A 15,015-nucleotide genomic window follows, 5' to 3' on the forward strand; every position below is an offset into this window, starting at 1 on the left:
GATTTGAAATCATTTCTTGATACAGAGTAACTCACCTCCTGGAGGTCTCCTGCCTGGTCAGGTATTCATGAAAATGGAAGGTATGCTTGATGTATTTCTTTATTGCACATTATTACAGTAATATTTGATGCAGAGCAAATATTGCATGGTGGTTACATTTCTTCTGCAGTGCATTGTGCAGTGCATTATTCCAATACGATTTGATTGCAGACGAATGTTCCCACTGTCCCTCTTATCTCACACAGAGCAATCTGAGTCTGGTAAAATAGTTATTGCACTATACCCATATGATGCAAAACACAAAGACGATTTGGGATTCAAGAAGGGGGAAAGGCTTAAGGTTCTTGAAGAGTAAGTGCCTGTTCTCCATATTTGAGTGTGTTGGATTTTATACATAAACCAATCCAATGTACGACTAAGAGGAATATTGCTTGTTCAAGCATTTTATAAAAAGATAATAGTGTCCTCATTGAATAGGTATATTCTTGTTGTGCCCCTTTATTGACATCATATGAATCAAAACTGTTCTCAGGCATGGTGAATGGTGGAAGGCTCAGTCTCTGACCTCTAAGAAAGAAGGGTTCATACCCTCCAATTATGTTGCTGAGGCCAATACCATGGAGACAGAGGAGTGAGTGTCGACATCACAATTACTTTTACACATTTCTCTCAGAGCCAACAAGGTTGTCTATTCACTGTTAATAGATGCACATCCTGTAGCTGTTATTTTCCGTTCATTTCAGGGGAAGATTGGATTTCTAATTTGTGTCACTATAGTATTGTTTTTCTGTTCTGTGTAGATGGTTTTTTAAGGATATTACAAGGAAGGACGCAGAGAGACAACTTTTGGCGCCTGCAAACAAAGCAGGATCTTACCTCATTCGCGAGAGTGAGACATCAAAGGGTAAGGACCCACTGGAGAAACTATGTCTTTCTAAGGAAAATAGATGGTCCACGAATCACTCTATTGTATTTGGATGTCTGAATATATGAGTATAATTGCGATGTTGTGTTTCTCTTCACCAGGAAGTTATTCCATGTCTATCAGAGATGTGGATCCCCAAGGGACCGACGCTGTGAAACATTATAAGATCCGGATGCTGGATAACGGAGGCTTCTACATCTCTCCTAAAATCACATTCCCTGACATTGGCAGCATGATAAAACATTATCACAGTGAGTACCACTGTGTTGGAGCCCACCTGTAATATGACACAAACTTAAACATTTTTATTTAACTAGGCAAGTCAGTTAAGAACAAAAACTTATTTTCAATGACGGCCTAGGAACAGTGGGTTAACTGCCTGTTCAGGGGCAGAACGACAGATTTGTACCTTGCCAGCTCGGGGGTTTGAACTTGCAACCTTCCGGTTACTAGTCCAACGCTCTAACCACTAGGCTACCCTAGTGGTATCTTGCTTGATTACTCTTCACTTTGACCAATTATGTCCATAAACTCTTCTTGGCTTCTTTCAGATTTAAACTTTCAACTTCTCTATTCACTAAAAGTAAATAAAGAATATCTTGTCTAAAGAATATAGTAATGTCACTCTGCTATGTCTCAACATTGGTTTGTTGTGTGCTTGCCAGAACAATCGGATGGTCTCTGTCGAAAGCTGGAGAAGGCCTGTGATAAACCCAAAGCTCAGAAGCCATGGGACAAAGATGCCTGGGAGATCTCCAAGGAGTCCATCAAGATGGTGAAGAAACTAGGAGCCGGACAATTTGGTGAAGTGTGGATGGGTGAGTCAATGAAAGATGCTCCCTGTCTGTTGGAGGAGTGTGTTATGTATGTGTGTGTAAGTGGTTCCCAACCTTTTTCGGTTACTGTACCACCAACGTGATTTTGCTCTGCCTGGAGTACCCCTGAGGTACCCCCTCATGTACATTTGATCAGTAGGCCTATGGTCTCTTGAGTCTTCCTAAGTACCCCCTGTGGATAGGCCAAGTACCCCCAGGGGTCCTAGTACCACTGGTTAGGAACCACTGTTGTACAGTATGTGACTGTGTGTCATTTCACCAAGAACATAGTAGTGGTGATTATCAGATATCCCAAATTAGTAAGTCATCTATATTGTAATGTAAGTGGATGCATGAGTCATGGCAGACCTTTGGTCAGAATTCTCCATTGTTTTGAATGGTATCACTTTATTGTGGTGTAATTGTATCAGGGTTTAGGGCAGCTGAGACAGACAGACAGTCAAATGTTGATCCTATGGTCTCTATGAGATTGTGAGCAGCCGTAGAGAGTGGAGGGATGGGACTGGTACAAGGAACTGTTGGTGCTGTTATCAGAGGCATCTGTAGAGGAAATGTGAGTATGTCTGACTTCGAATTTGCATTGGATTTTGTTATTATTCAAGTCCTCCCTTCCCGCACCACAGCCTTGATGAATTGCAGGAAGTTGTCATCTTTGCAAATATCCAAATGGACTGTGGGGCTCCTGTACGGCGCTCAAGATGTTTCCTTTGTTTTCTCTGAACTCATTGGCTTTAAGGGCTTTTCCTATGGCACAGTGAGCCAGCCAGCCAGATGGAGCTGTCGACAGTCCTGTTTCCTCTCATTCACCTCTTTGCATTTGTTATGTCTCTGTAGAGTTTAGTCCCCTCTTCTCTATGAAAACGAGGAATTAAGAGGCTTAGATTAGGATGAAGTTCAGTGCTTGTTCAGCTAGCACAGTGGAAACAATAAAATTGTTGGAGACTTATGTGATAAAGAAATGCTATTCTGGACGGAGGGTTCAAAATGCTCAAGCTTGTACTGAAACTCCACTTGTTAATCAGTAATATATACAGAGAAACTCCCTAGCTTGTATTTTATTATGTGCATTCCAAATAGCACCCTATTCCCTACATAGTGCATTACTTTTGACCAAAGCTCTATGGGCCCTGGTCAAAAGTAATACACTATATTGGGAATATGCTGTCATTTGGGACGTACACTGAGAGTTATTGTTTTGAATCAATGGTCTCTCTAGCAGTTCTATCATCATTCCCCTGAGGCGTCTTACAGTTGATGTTTGTTCAGAGTGCAGTGAAGCTGAAACATGAAAATGTATCTGTCTCAAGGCTCCTGCTGTCTACTTTTAGCCCTCTCAAACAAACAGTTTTTTCCGGAACTGTTACAGCTTAATTCCTTCGTTCTATTTATTGAGTATGAACTGCGCTTCACTACTCTATGTCACTGCCATTCGTTCCCTTGTTGCTTAATCGTGTGAAACTGTTTATGTGAAATCTTCCAATCAAAATGTCATTCAAATAAAAAGACAAAAAAATACAGTAGGTAGAAGACATTTTTATATACTTCATACTGTGTAAATCCCTCCTTGTTGCAGCGTTCTACAACAACACGACTAAGGTGGCAGTGAAGACACTGAAGCCAGGCACCATGTCAGCTGAGGCCTTCATGGAGGAGGCTAACCTGATGAAGACCCTGCAACACGACAGACTGGTGCGCCTCTACGCCGTCGTCACCAAGGTCGAGCCCATCTACATCATCACAGAGTACATGTCCAATGGTAAAACACCCTTCATGTCCAATTCCTAATCATTTTGCCGACATGTTTTCATCAATACACACCATTTGATGTTACATAAGTTATATAAGTGTTCTGTAAGTCACCTCTGCACATTTTCATTGGTTTGGTTTCTATTCCTCCATTTTGTTTCTTTCCTTTTTTTAGGTAGCCTCTTAGATTTCCTAAAAAGTGAGGTAGGCTGCAAAGTTCAGCTACCTAAGCTCATCGATTTCTCTGCACAGGTAATGCATGTTCGTTCTTCTTTTCATCTCTATATGTCAACAAGGATTAAGATTATTGCTCAACTTTACAGACATTTCCACTTCAGAAATAGATGATGATGTCAGTTTTTCCATTGGTAAACCAGAAAGAGGAATAGCAACTAAATACTATTTGGTGACGCACTTTCCAAATGAGTTGCAACAAACTAAGAACATAGAAGTGACAAGTGAAGACCATCCTGTGGTGCCTCACACATGCCTATTAAAGTATGGGTCTCATGGAAGTATAAGAAATGTTATTCAACCAAACAGTCAATACACAAAATGATGATCCATAAGGTACCATTGATAACATGCCTCACCAAAGAAGTAAACTACCTAAAAAAAGGTCACACATTTTAAAAGGAATATACCTCATTCCATGTGGATCAGTACACTTGAGATACTAATTAGTTCAATAGAAATTCCTCATGAACTTTAATCAGGTCTTTGTGGATTGACTGAGAGGTGTGGTCAGTTCAGGCTTGGGAAAACTGCATCTAGCCACAGTTGCACAACGTGTTAAGACAAAGTGAAAGAGGATGCAGTTGGGGAAATGAAACAATTGTCTGATAACCAGATCAACCCTTTCCCAGAATGGACTCAGCCAGCTCACTTAAACCTGTTGAGTAATAACCAAGTCAAATGGTTGGTAGCTAATTCAATTCTACCAAGAGGTAAAATACAAACATTAACTACACTATGTATACAAAGGTATGTGGACATCCCTTCAAATGAGTGGATTCGGCTATTTCAGCCACACTAGTTGCTGACAGGTGTATAAAATCGAGCACACAGCCATACAATCTCCATAGACAAACATTGGCAGTAGAATGGCCTTACTGAAGAGCTCAGAGACTTTCAACATGGCACCGTCATAGGATGCCACCTTTCCAACAAGTCAGTCATCAAAATTCTGCCCTGCTAGAGCTGCCCCGGTCAACTGTAAGTGCTGTTATTGCGAAGTGGAAACGTCTAAGAGCAACAACGGCTCAGACGCGAAGTGGTAGGCCACACAAGCTCACGGAACGGGACCACAGAGTGCTGAAGTTTGTAGCGTGTAAAAATCACCTGTCCTCGGTTGTAACACACACTACCGAGTTCCAAACTGCCAGCTTCATGAAATAGGTTTCCATGGCCGAGCAGCCACACACAAGCCTAAGATCACCATATACAATGCCTAGCATCGGCTGGTGGCTTAATGGAAGCAAGTCCCCGCAGAAATGTTCCAACATCTAGTGGAAAGCCTTCCCAGAAGAGTGAAGAATGTTATAGAAAAAAATAAAACCATTATTTCACTAGGCAAGTCAGTTAAGAACAAATTATTATTTACAATGGTGGTCTACCAAGAGGCAAATAGCCTCTTGCGTGGACAGGGATTCATTTAAAAAACTAAAAAAAAAAAAAACATAGGACAAAACACACATCACGACAAGAGAGACAACACAACACTACATAAAGAGAGACCTAAAGACAACAACATAGCATGGCAGCAACACATGAAAACACAGCATGGTAGCAACCCAACATGGCAGCAGAACAACATGGTAGCAGCATAAAACATGGTATAAACATTATTGGGCAGAGACAACAGCACAAATGGCAAGAAGGTAGAGATAACAATACATCACGCGAAGCAGCCACAACAGTCAGTAAGAGTGTCCATGATTGAGTCTTTGAATGAAGAGATGGAGATAAAACGGTCCAGTTTGAGTGTTTTTTGCAGCTCGAGCAAGTCACTAGTTGCAGCGAACTGAAAAGAGGAGCGACCCAGGGATGTGTGTGCTTTGGGGAACTTTAAGAGAATGTGACTGGCAGAACGGGGAATGAGATGTTTGACGAGCAGGTGTCCACAGACTTTTGGTCATGTGGTGCATGTTGTGCAGCATTGCACATTTGCCATACTGAATTTTTGTCAGAAGAGAAGTCTAGTTATTAACCATTATCAGTACTGTTTTATGGGAACGAAACGACACAAGTCAGTCGGAAAGTTTGACTAATTTGGGTCGAATGCTGAATTGAGTTTCATCTCAGATAGATAGGTACTTTATTAATCTCTGAGGGGAACTTTCATCAATTTTCAGATTGCGGAGGGAATGGCTTACATTGAGAAGAAGAACTACATCCACCGTGACCTGAGAACAGCCAATGTCCTGGTGTCTGAGAGTTTGCTGTGTAAAATAGCTGACTTTGGCCTTGCTAGAGTTATAGAAGATGACCAGTACACAGCCAGAGAGGGTGAGCCTTCCGTCTGTGCATGCTAGAATTAGTTAGTACAATATTAATACTGTACTTTGGCCATACTGTTATACATATGTGTGATTCATGTGATAACATTCATGACTGATTAATTATGCATCATGAGTTTTTCCCAAAACGATTTGTCTCGTGTCACATCTTTGGCTGAGCAAGACAGTATAGAGAAATTCCCTGTTGCTCTCTAGAGTTATTACAGTAGTGTAATTGTGTATATTTTGTAAGATCGTATCTTTAGAGACTAGTACCGCTGAGGGACATGATGTTGATGTTTATCTAAGGGACTTGGATCAGGCTTTGCATAGTGTGTTTGTTTTTTGTTATGCCAATGAGGAAGTAGAGGTACATATCAGCAATGTAAACATGCTCGAAGCAAACTGGTTATCATTGCATATTGGTTTGCACAAGTAACAGTAACAGTATAAGTAACAGTATAACTTTAGACCGTCCCCTCGCCCATACCCGGGCTCGAACCAGGGACCCTCTGCACACACAGTCACCCACGAAGCATCGTTACCCATCACTCCACAAAAGCCGTGGCCCTTGCAGAGCAAGGGGAACCACTACTTCAAGGTCTCAGAGCGAGTGACGTCACCGCGAACTAGCTAGCCGTTTCACATCCGTTACACAAGAATGCTTCTGTCAGCACTCCAAACATGTACTAGTGTATATAATTGTACCTTGGTTGGTTGGTTCGGCAGATAAGTGTCAAACTATTCCGTCCTCTGAATATGTGAGTGTTTGCCCATTACAGGTGCAAAGTTTCCCATCAAGTGGACAGCACCAGAGGCCATCAACTATGGATCCTTCACTATCAAGTCAGACATGTGGTCCTTTGGAGTCCTCCTGTATGAAATCATTACCTATGGAAAAATACCTTACCCAGGTAATTACATGCAACCTTATACACATAAACACACACAATACTTTCATATTTAAGACTAGCTACTCAAGCCTGATTTCAGCACGATATGCTGCCAAATATAGAGTTTGAATTAACGAAATAATAGGCGTTAACATATATTTATCGCCATCTGCTGGTTAATGACAGATATTGCATGAGATCATTGAGTGGTATTCTCCAGAGAAGGACCCTGTATTTGGTTTGATGGTATTTATTGTGATGCGTTAGGAAATACCAAATACCTGCTGACTTTATTTGTATTTTTTATTTGTATTTTTTTCCGCTATTGATCAACCATTTTCCCCACAGAAATAAGAATTGGTCACATTTGCTTTTTTTCCAATTTGGGTCGACCTGCATTTCAGAGTATCTGCTTCGTCTCACTGAATCTTTCTGTTCCCTTTTTCCTTTTTCAAGGGATGAGTAATGGTGAGGTGATGACTTCAGTGCAGAGAGGTTATAGAATGCCCCGCCCTGAGAACTGTCCCAATGAGCTCTATGACATCATGACCAGTTGTTGGAAGAGCAAGCCAGATGACAGGCCTACATTTGACTACATCCAGAGTGTCCTAGATGACTTTTACACCGCCACAGAGGGCCAGTACCAACAGCAGCCCTAGGAAGTCAATGTCTGAGTCCCAATAGGGCTCTGGCCAAAAGTAGTGCACTATGTAGGGGATAGGGTGTCCTTTGGGATGTACATACATCTGCCAATGTGCTAGTTTCATTATGGAATTGTCAATCCACCAGCAACAATATCAGCTATTCAGCGGAAGTAGAGATATTGTCGGACAAGTTGACTGCTTGTTTATTTGTTAGGCAAGCCAAAGATGAATCTATGAACTCAACTTCATATTGAAGTATAGACCTGCTTGTGCATTTCAGCATTTCACGCAAAATGATTGAATAACAAATGGCTTAATGTTGACTGACTCTGATCAAACCTGTAGAATAATTATCACATTGAACAGCACAAAATAGGCATTCTACCACATATTTATTATCACTTTAGCCATATCTGTTTGCCATGTTGAATTCAATCATACATTTTACCAGCACAGATGCTTACCTTTTCATCTATTACATTTCTATTTTTCTTTGTATTTCAAGGTACATTGATTTATTTTAGCAGCTGATCTTTTGGGTTATTTTCTGAATGACAGAAATAATGAGACTAATGATTTATTTCATGTATATTTGTTGTATTTTAGTTTTTTTTATGAGATATTGATGTGTGACATCACGTGATTGTATTAACCTGAATAAATGCAAATGATCTGTATCAATAAAAATACTTATTTGCAGATGTTTTATAATTTTGGCCTATTTTAAGTTATTTGAAAAGTGTCATCAGCGCTAGAAATTATATTATATGCTATCAACTATTTATCTTCAGACAAGACAAGTGGCGTTCCATGTCCTCTTTTTGTACTAGCGCTTTTCAATGAATTCACTTCTCCATGCGATGTGAGATCACTTGAGTCAGTGAATTGACTTACAAAACATGAAAAGTATCAATCAAAAGATCTTAGAAACGGACAACTACCGATAGATATCACAGTGCGCAACATACAAAATTCGGGTTTCGCAAGGCAAAAAGTTTAAACGTAACCATAGTGGTCACATGACTTTCTAAAGATGGCCGCGCCCTGTAACCGAGGGGTGTGACATAATTTTAGTTGTACAACATTCTGGATGATAGTTAAGAAGCAGGCAGCATTGTGCCACTGACATTTAGGACACGTAAACATAATTTCTACACTTTCTCAACCATTGTATCATCTGTCCCATCATGGAAAATGACGATCTAATACTGTACGTATATTCTGTATACCTAGCTACTCTAAAGCAAGCAATCGTTAGCCGACTAGCTTACCATTTAGCTTGTATAGAATAATATACATTTTATTGGAAGCGTTACAAAACACAGAACCATTAGCTATCTATCTATTACGTCGACATTCAAGTGCATGCAGTGTTGTTTGTGTTCTTCTCATGCTTGATTGTAGCTAGATAGTTCTTTTTTTAATTGTGTGCTAAGAAGCTAGCTAGTTAGCTACCCACCATTAACAGCTAACTGATCCAGGCAACTTTGCCTCAGTCACTAAAGGAACACGATGAAGACTTGCAGCATGTCACATTGAAGTATTGTTAGGCTTGGTACGTAAAGCATTTGTGACAGTGTCACTATGAAGTTGCATGAGAAAGAGAGAACCTGCATAATTTCATTCAACCGTTTCACAATGTGCAGCTGATAACAGAGAGGGGGGACTTATCTTTTTAGATCACATGCTCCTACAGCACTCTATAGTGGGTGGCCAACACGATAGCTAGGATAAGGGGAGGAGTAGGCCTTGCCTCTGATAAGAATATGACCTCATTGTTAAAGTGGTGAAGAATATTACTAACTAAATGTGTCTGTACCTACCTATCTACCTGTTTGAGTGAATGGGTGGGTTGGGAGGGGAAAAACGTCATGTTCTGCTTACATTGCTTTGACAATGTCTCATTCCATCTTTGACATTATATTTTGTTTTTTAGCCCCAAAGACTTCCCTAAGTTGAAGAATGATACATTCCTCCGTGCATGCCATGGCCAGGAGACCAATCATGTGCCTGTGTGGTGTATGAGACAGGCTGGACGCTACCTGCCAGGTGGGCCTCACGACACCCTCATATTCACTTCACTGACATAAGAGACTAACATTAACAAGCACTAGGCTAAATCAAATATGAGTAGGTTGTTATTGTTTGAGTGGACCCATCCATCCTTTAATGGGTTGCTGGTATTGACATGTCTGTTTGTAGAGTTCCGTGAGTTCAGAGCTGGGAAGGACTTCTTTGAAACTTGTCGGTCACCTGCAGCCTGCTGCGAACTCACTCTCCAGGTAGCTATGCAGTACAGGTATATAACGATCTACAAAACATCTTAGCCTTGATTGATAACGTTCACCTATTATTTTTGGGGGTCTTCTCACAGCCATTGAGACGTTTCCCATTTGATGCTGCCATCATCTTCTCAGATATCCTGGTTATCCCACAGGTAAGAGTAGTCCTTGTCTGACAAAGATTTTTATTTGCCATTACTTTACTCACTTCAATTACAAGTGTTCTTCCTCCTTTTCCTCCTCAGTAAGAAGGTCATCTCTTTGTGTAGTATGTGGAGAGGAGGAAACACATAACTCAGATACAGTATGATGAATGGGAACTGCCCAATGAATGTCTGGGTGTATGTGTGTTCCTGCTACCAGGCCATGGGTATGGATGTCCAGATGGTGGCAGGAAAGGGCCCTACGTTCCCAGAGCCCCTAAATGAGCCAGAGGACCTGCTGCTCCTGCAGCCCAAGGTGGACGTCAACAAGGAGCTGGGCTATGTCTTCAAGGCCATCACATTGACACGCCACAAACTGGATGGCAAGGTCCCTCTGATTGGCTTCACTGGTGCCCCGGTGAGATCGCACACACACACAGACAGAGAGAACACTTTTGAATAAATAATCTATTGGTTGATTCAATTGTCAGAAGAAAAAAATGTGTTGTATTTTGGTGTTCTTAGACTAGTGGCTTCGGTAAAGTGGCCCATATCATCATCTGTTTTCCCTTATAGTGGACCCTAATGGCCTATATGATTGAGGGGGGAGGTTCAACAACCCACTCCAAGGCTAAGCGCTGGCTGTACCGCCACCCTGAGGCCAGCCACAAGCTGCTAAAGATGCTGACAGATGTCATCGTAGAGTACCTGCTGGGACAAGTGGCTGCTGGGGCACAGGTAAGCTAGGCATCATGGGAGATTGAGTTCCAGCTGTATCTTACTACAGTTTATCCTCGGGTGCACTGCTAGCTCAGAGTTCTTGCAGATGGGAAAATTATGAGGTGAATAGAGGGTAGATCATTTTATTTACAGCACTTAATTGGACAAGGAGAAGATGTTACACTTGCCAGATGACCATTAATTATTTGATAGCTCAATATCTAGGAACTGATAGAATGTTGATTTTATTCATGCCTTATAGGGCCCCTGGCATAGGCACATTATACAAAAGACATACACTGAGTGTACCAAACATTATGAACACCTTCCTATTGCGTTGAGCCCCCCAGCCTCAGTTCGTTAGGGCATAGACTGTACAAGGTGTTGAAAGCGTTCCACAGGGATGCTGGCCCATGTTGACTCCAATGCTTCCAACAGTTGTGTCAAGTTGGCTGGATGTCCTTTGGGTGGTGGACCAGGAAGCTGTTGATTGTGAAAAACCCAGCAGCGTGGCACTTTTTAACACACTCAAACCGGTGCGCCTGGCACCTACTACCATACCCCGTTCAAAGGCCCCGACTACCATACCCCGTTCAAAGGCCCCTACTACCATACCCCGTTCAAAGGCCCCTACTACCATACCCCGTTCAAAGGCCCCTACTACCATACCCCGTTCAAAGGCCCCTACTACCATACCCCTACCATACCCTTCAAAGGCCCCTACTACCATACCCCGTTCAAAGGCCCCTACTACCATACCCCGTTCAAAGGCCCCTACTACCATACCCCGTTCAAAGGCCCCTACTACCATACCCCGTTCAAAGGCCCCTACTACCATACCCCGTTCAAAGGCCCCTACTACCATACCCCGTTCAAAGGCCCCTACTACCATACCCCGTTCAAAGGCCCCTACTACCATACCCCGTTCAAAGGCCCCTACTACCATACCCCGTTCAAAGGCCCCTACTACCATACCCCGTTCAAAGGCCCCTACTACCATACCCCGTTCAAAGGCCCCTACTACCATACCCCCGTTCAAAGGCCCCTACTACCATACCCCGTTCAAAGGCCCCTACTACCATACCCCGTTCAAAGGCCCCTACTACCATACCCCGTTCAAAGGCCCCTACTACCATACCCCGTTCAAAGGCCCCTACTACCATACCCCGTTCAAAGGCCCCTACTACCATACCCCGTTCAAAGGCCCCTACTACCATACCCCGTTCAAAGGCCCCTACTACCATACCCATACCCCGTTCAAAGGCCCCTACTACCATACCCCGTTCAAAGGCCCCTACTACCATACCCCGTTCAAAGGCCCCTACTACCATACCCCGTTCAAAGGCCCCTACTACCATACCCCGTTCAAAGGCCCCTACTACCATACCCCGTTCAAAGGCCCCTACTACCATACCCCGTTCAAAGGCCCCTACTACCATACCCCGTTCAAAGGCCCCTACTACCATACCCCGTTCAAAGGCCCCTACTACCATACCCCGTTCAAAGGCCCCTACTACCATACCCCGTTCAAAGGCCCCTACTACCATACCCCGTTCAAAGGCCCCTACTACCATACCCCGTTCAAAGGCAGTCACATATTTTGTCTTGGCCTTTCACCTTCGGAATGGCACACAATCCATGTCTGTCGTCTCAAGGCTTAAAAATCCTTCTTCTTCTTTTCTCCTCCTCTTCATCTACACTGATTGATGTGGATATAACAAGTGACATCAAAAAGAGATCATAGCTTTCACCTGGATTCACCTGGTCAGTCTGTCATGGAAAGAGCAGATGTTCCTAATGTTTTGTACACTCAGTGTAGATACATCCCCCCCCCATCCCTGTGTTTCCCCAGGCCTTGCAGGTGTTTGAGTCCCATGCTGGTTGTCTGGGCCCAGTGGAGTTCCAGGAGTTCTCCCAGCCCTACCTCCGAGACATCGCCCGTAAGGTCAAGGACCAGCTGAAGGAGTCAGGCCAGGATGTCCCCATGGTGAGCCCACAAAGACTGTCATTCACACATCAACACAGACCTCCATTTTGTGGATTTTATGTCACTAGATTTTCAAGACAATCTTTTGTTTATCATCTCCTACGTTATAAAAGGCTTGCCGTTATTGCAGTGAGATATGTTGGCCAGTGTGATGTGATATTTCACCAGTAGATGGCACTATATGGTCAGATTTGTCTCTACAGGCGGCATCTTAAATAGTCAGAAATACATTAGAGTTTTTTTTTTATGCCTTGAATCATTATATAGCATGTTGTAGGTCTCAGAATCAGCAGTGTAGTGGCGGGTAAATGCAAGTTAACACAGTTAACCCACTTTTTTGCCGAAAAACGCAATGAAACAGTTACTTTTCTTTTCACGCCGACCTGAAGTCTTTTTTTTTAACCTGTACAACACTGCTCATAATTAAATATTTCACAATTGTTTTGTAATTTTAGTTTTTCACGGGTGTGTCTTTAAAGTTCCCTGGACCATTCTGTAACCCCCCCCCACCGTGTCCTGTATGTTCTATTCCAGATTGTGTTTGCCAAGGACGGCCACTATGGTCTGGAGGACCTCTCTCAGTCCCACTATGAGGTTGTTGGTTTGGATTGGACCATTGATCCACGCTCAGCACGGTAATGGACATGAACCCTTTTCACAGAAAGCAATTGATGATTATGAATCATTCCCAGAGAGTTAGCTTCCTAGACAGTCAATGGCCGAGCCAACGTTTGCAAAATACATTTTGTGTCATATGTTTAAATTGTATTGGATTCACAAGTTTATCCTGTCAACGGGGATGCCTGGCTTTGTCCACTGAACAGCTTGTAAACGAACTCTTCCTAACGAGCCTATTCTATTGTCTCTGTGATTTCAGAGAGAGGACGGGAGGAAAGGTTAGTCTCCAGGGAAACATGGACCCCTGTGCACTCTATGCCCCCAAGGTAAGCACTGGGTTTTTTCTGGATCAAAATGGGGCTTAGGTGGTGGGCGTGGCCAATGGTGCAGTCTCCAACTGAACATTTAAGGGCCCTCCTCTTTGCCGCAGACAAACTTTTTGCTTTTTTAAAGCTAATTTCCTGCAATTTGACACTTTTTGCCATGGGGCGAAGAGAACATTTGACAGTTTTAAAGCAATATGAGTGACTCAAAATCAATGGGGGCCCCATGACAAAAAATACTCCTGAATGCATCATTTATTTGAATGCTTGATTCTCCCTGACTGTCTAGTTTTTTGTTTTGGAGATGGTTAGTTCTCAAAGATTATCTTATTTAAAAATATACAAGTCCATTATCCTTTCTACATACTTCATATCTGGTTTTAGTCGTTTTAAGTTTACACTGAAAACGTTTGACCATTCCGAAAATGATTTTATTATATTATTTAAAAAATACATCTTGAATATTGACAATAGAAAACACATGATACAGAGAGATGTTTGAGTACAAAGGTACTGTACAGTACAAGCACATGACCCAGCAACCATTGTGTTCTTGAGCCAGGCACTTGCTAACCCCGCTGCTCTTACTTATACGGCACACTTTCAAAAGCGATGCTCATTTGTCTATGTTTCTACAGGAGCGTATATCAGAGATAGTGAAGAAGATGCTGGAAGGCTTTGGGACCAGAGGGTACATAGCCAACCTGGGCCACGGGCTGTACCCTGACATGGACCCAGAGAATGTGGGTGCCTTTGTAGAAGCTGTCCACACTCACTCTCGTCACCTCAATCTCAAGTAACACCCCCGTCACCAGGCAACATTGACCACAGTCATCATACTAGCAGAGAACAGCGCCCAAAGAACTAAGCAACATTGCATTGGTTTATAGAGACAATGTATCATGTATTCACAGAAATCCAATCTACCAACAGGTCTTATCAAGTATGTTATCCCAGGACAAATCCAGACTTACGCTATTCCACAAACAATCGGCCGTTTCCAGCTACAATAGTCATTTACAACATTAACAATGTCTACACTGTATTTCTGATCAATTTGCTGTTATTTTAATGGACAAAAAATGTGCTTTTCTTTCAAAAACGAGGACATTTAAGTGACCCCAAACTTCTAGAACGGTAGTGTGTGATTTTTCTTTTATAAATAATATTTTGGTTATATTCTATAGATAATCCTTGGACAAAAGAAAAACATTAAAGTAGTGCACGACCTTGTAATATTTCCTATGTGTACCTCTGCTCCGTTTTTTTCATCAGGTAGTTCATCGTACAACAACATGAAGGGTTTAATGTGATTATCTTGAAAGGTTGTGTGTTGGTCTCATGGCCAACACTGTTGTTTGACTGTGACAAATGTACTAAAGCATAAGCACTAGTGTTTA

The 15,015-nt window shown here is 42.4% G+C and overlaps 2 protein-coding genes across 2 annotated transcripts in view; both read left to right on the forward strand.

The window, feature by feature from the left end:
• lyn (LYN proto-oncogene, Src family tyrosine kinase) overlaps window positions 1-8,241 on the forward strand; it is a 12,047-nt gene extending 3,806 nt beyond the window's left edge. The window contains exons 3-13 of the mRNA XM_035799997.2: window positions 26-80; window positions 246-351; window positions 533-631; window positions 801-904; window positions 1,027-1,176; window positions 1,591-1,743; window positions 3,335-3,517; window positions 3,683-3,759; window positions 5,862-6,015; window positions 6,788-6,919; window positions 7,355-8,241. Coding sequence (XP_035655890.1) covers window positions 26-80; window positions 246-351; window positions 533-631; window positions 801-904; window positions 1,027-1,176; window positions 1,591-1,743; window positions 3,335-3,517; window positions 3,683-3,759; window positions 5,862-6,015; window positions 6,788-6,919; window positions 7,355-7,557 — 1,416 coding nt within the window. The 3' untranslated portion in view covers window positions 7,558-8,241. The remainder of the gene's footprint in view (window positions 1-25; window positions 81-245; window positions 352-532; window positions 632-800; window positions 905-1,026; window positions 1,177-1,590; window positions 1,744-3,334; window positions 3,518-3,682; window positions 3,760-5,861; window positions 6,016-6,787; window positions 6,920-7,354) is intronic.
• A 320-nt stretch (window positions 8,242-8,561) lies between these two features.
• Window positions 8,562-15,015, forward strand: LOC118402096 (uroporphyrinogen decarboxylase-like). The gene is made up of 10 exons (XM_035799998.2): window positions 8,562-8,752; window positions 9,479-9,591; window positions 9,745-9,824; window positions 9,917-9,979; window positions 10,188-10,385; window positions 10,544-10,705; window positions 12,540-12,674; window positions 13,209-13,309; window positions 13,552-13,618; window positions 14,254-15,015. Exons 1-10 carry the CDS (start codon window positions 8,730-8,732, stop codon window positions 14,413-14,415), a joined length of 1,104 nt encoding a protein of 367 aa, XP_035655891.1. The 5' UTR covers window positions 8,562-8,729; the 3' UTR covers window positions 14,416-15,015.

The sequence above is a fragment of the Oncorhynchus keta genome, chromosome 23 (assembly GCF_023373465.1).
Source record: "Oncorhynchus keta strain PuntledgeMale-10-30-2019 chromosome 23, Oket_V2, whole genome shotgun sequence".
In the NCBI taxonomy this organism is placed as follows: domain Eukaryota; kingdom Metazoa; phylum Chordata; class Actinopteri; order Salmoniformes; family Salmonidae; genus Oncorhynchus; species Oncorhynchus keta.

What these genes read in the sequence shown, in the direction of transcription:
- LOC118402096 (XM_035799998.2), top strand. Translation starts at nt 8,730, where the DNA reads ATGGAAAATGACGATCTAATACT. An exon ending in TTGGCTTCACTGGTGCCCCG is followed by an intron (nt 10,386 to 10,543) that starts GTGAGATCGCAC and finishes TTTCCCTTATAG; the next exon opens with TGGACCCTAATGGCCTATAT. An exon ending in GTGCACTCTATGCCCCCAAG is followed by an intron (nt 13,619 to 14,253) that starts GTAAGCACTGGG and finishes ATGTTTCTACAG; the next exon opens with GAGCGTATATCAGAGATAGT.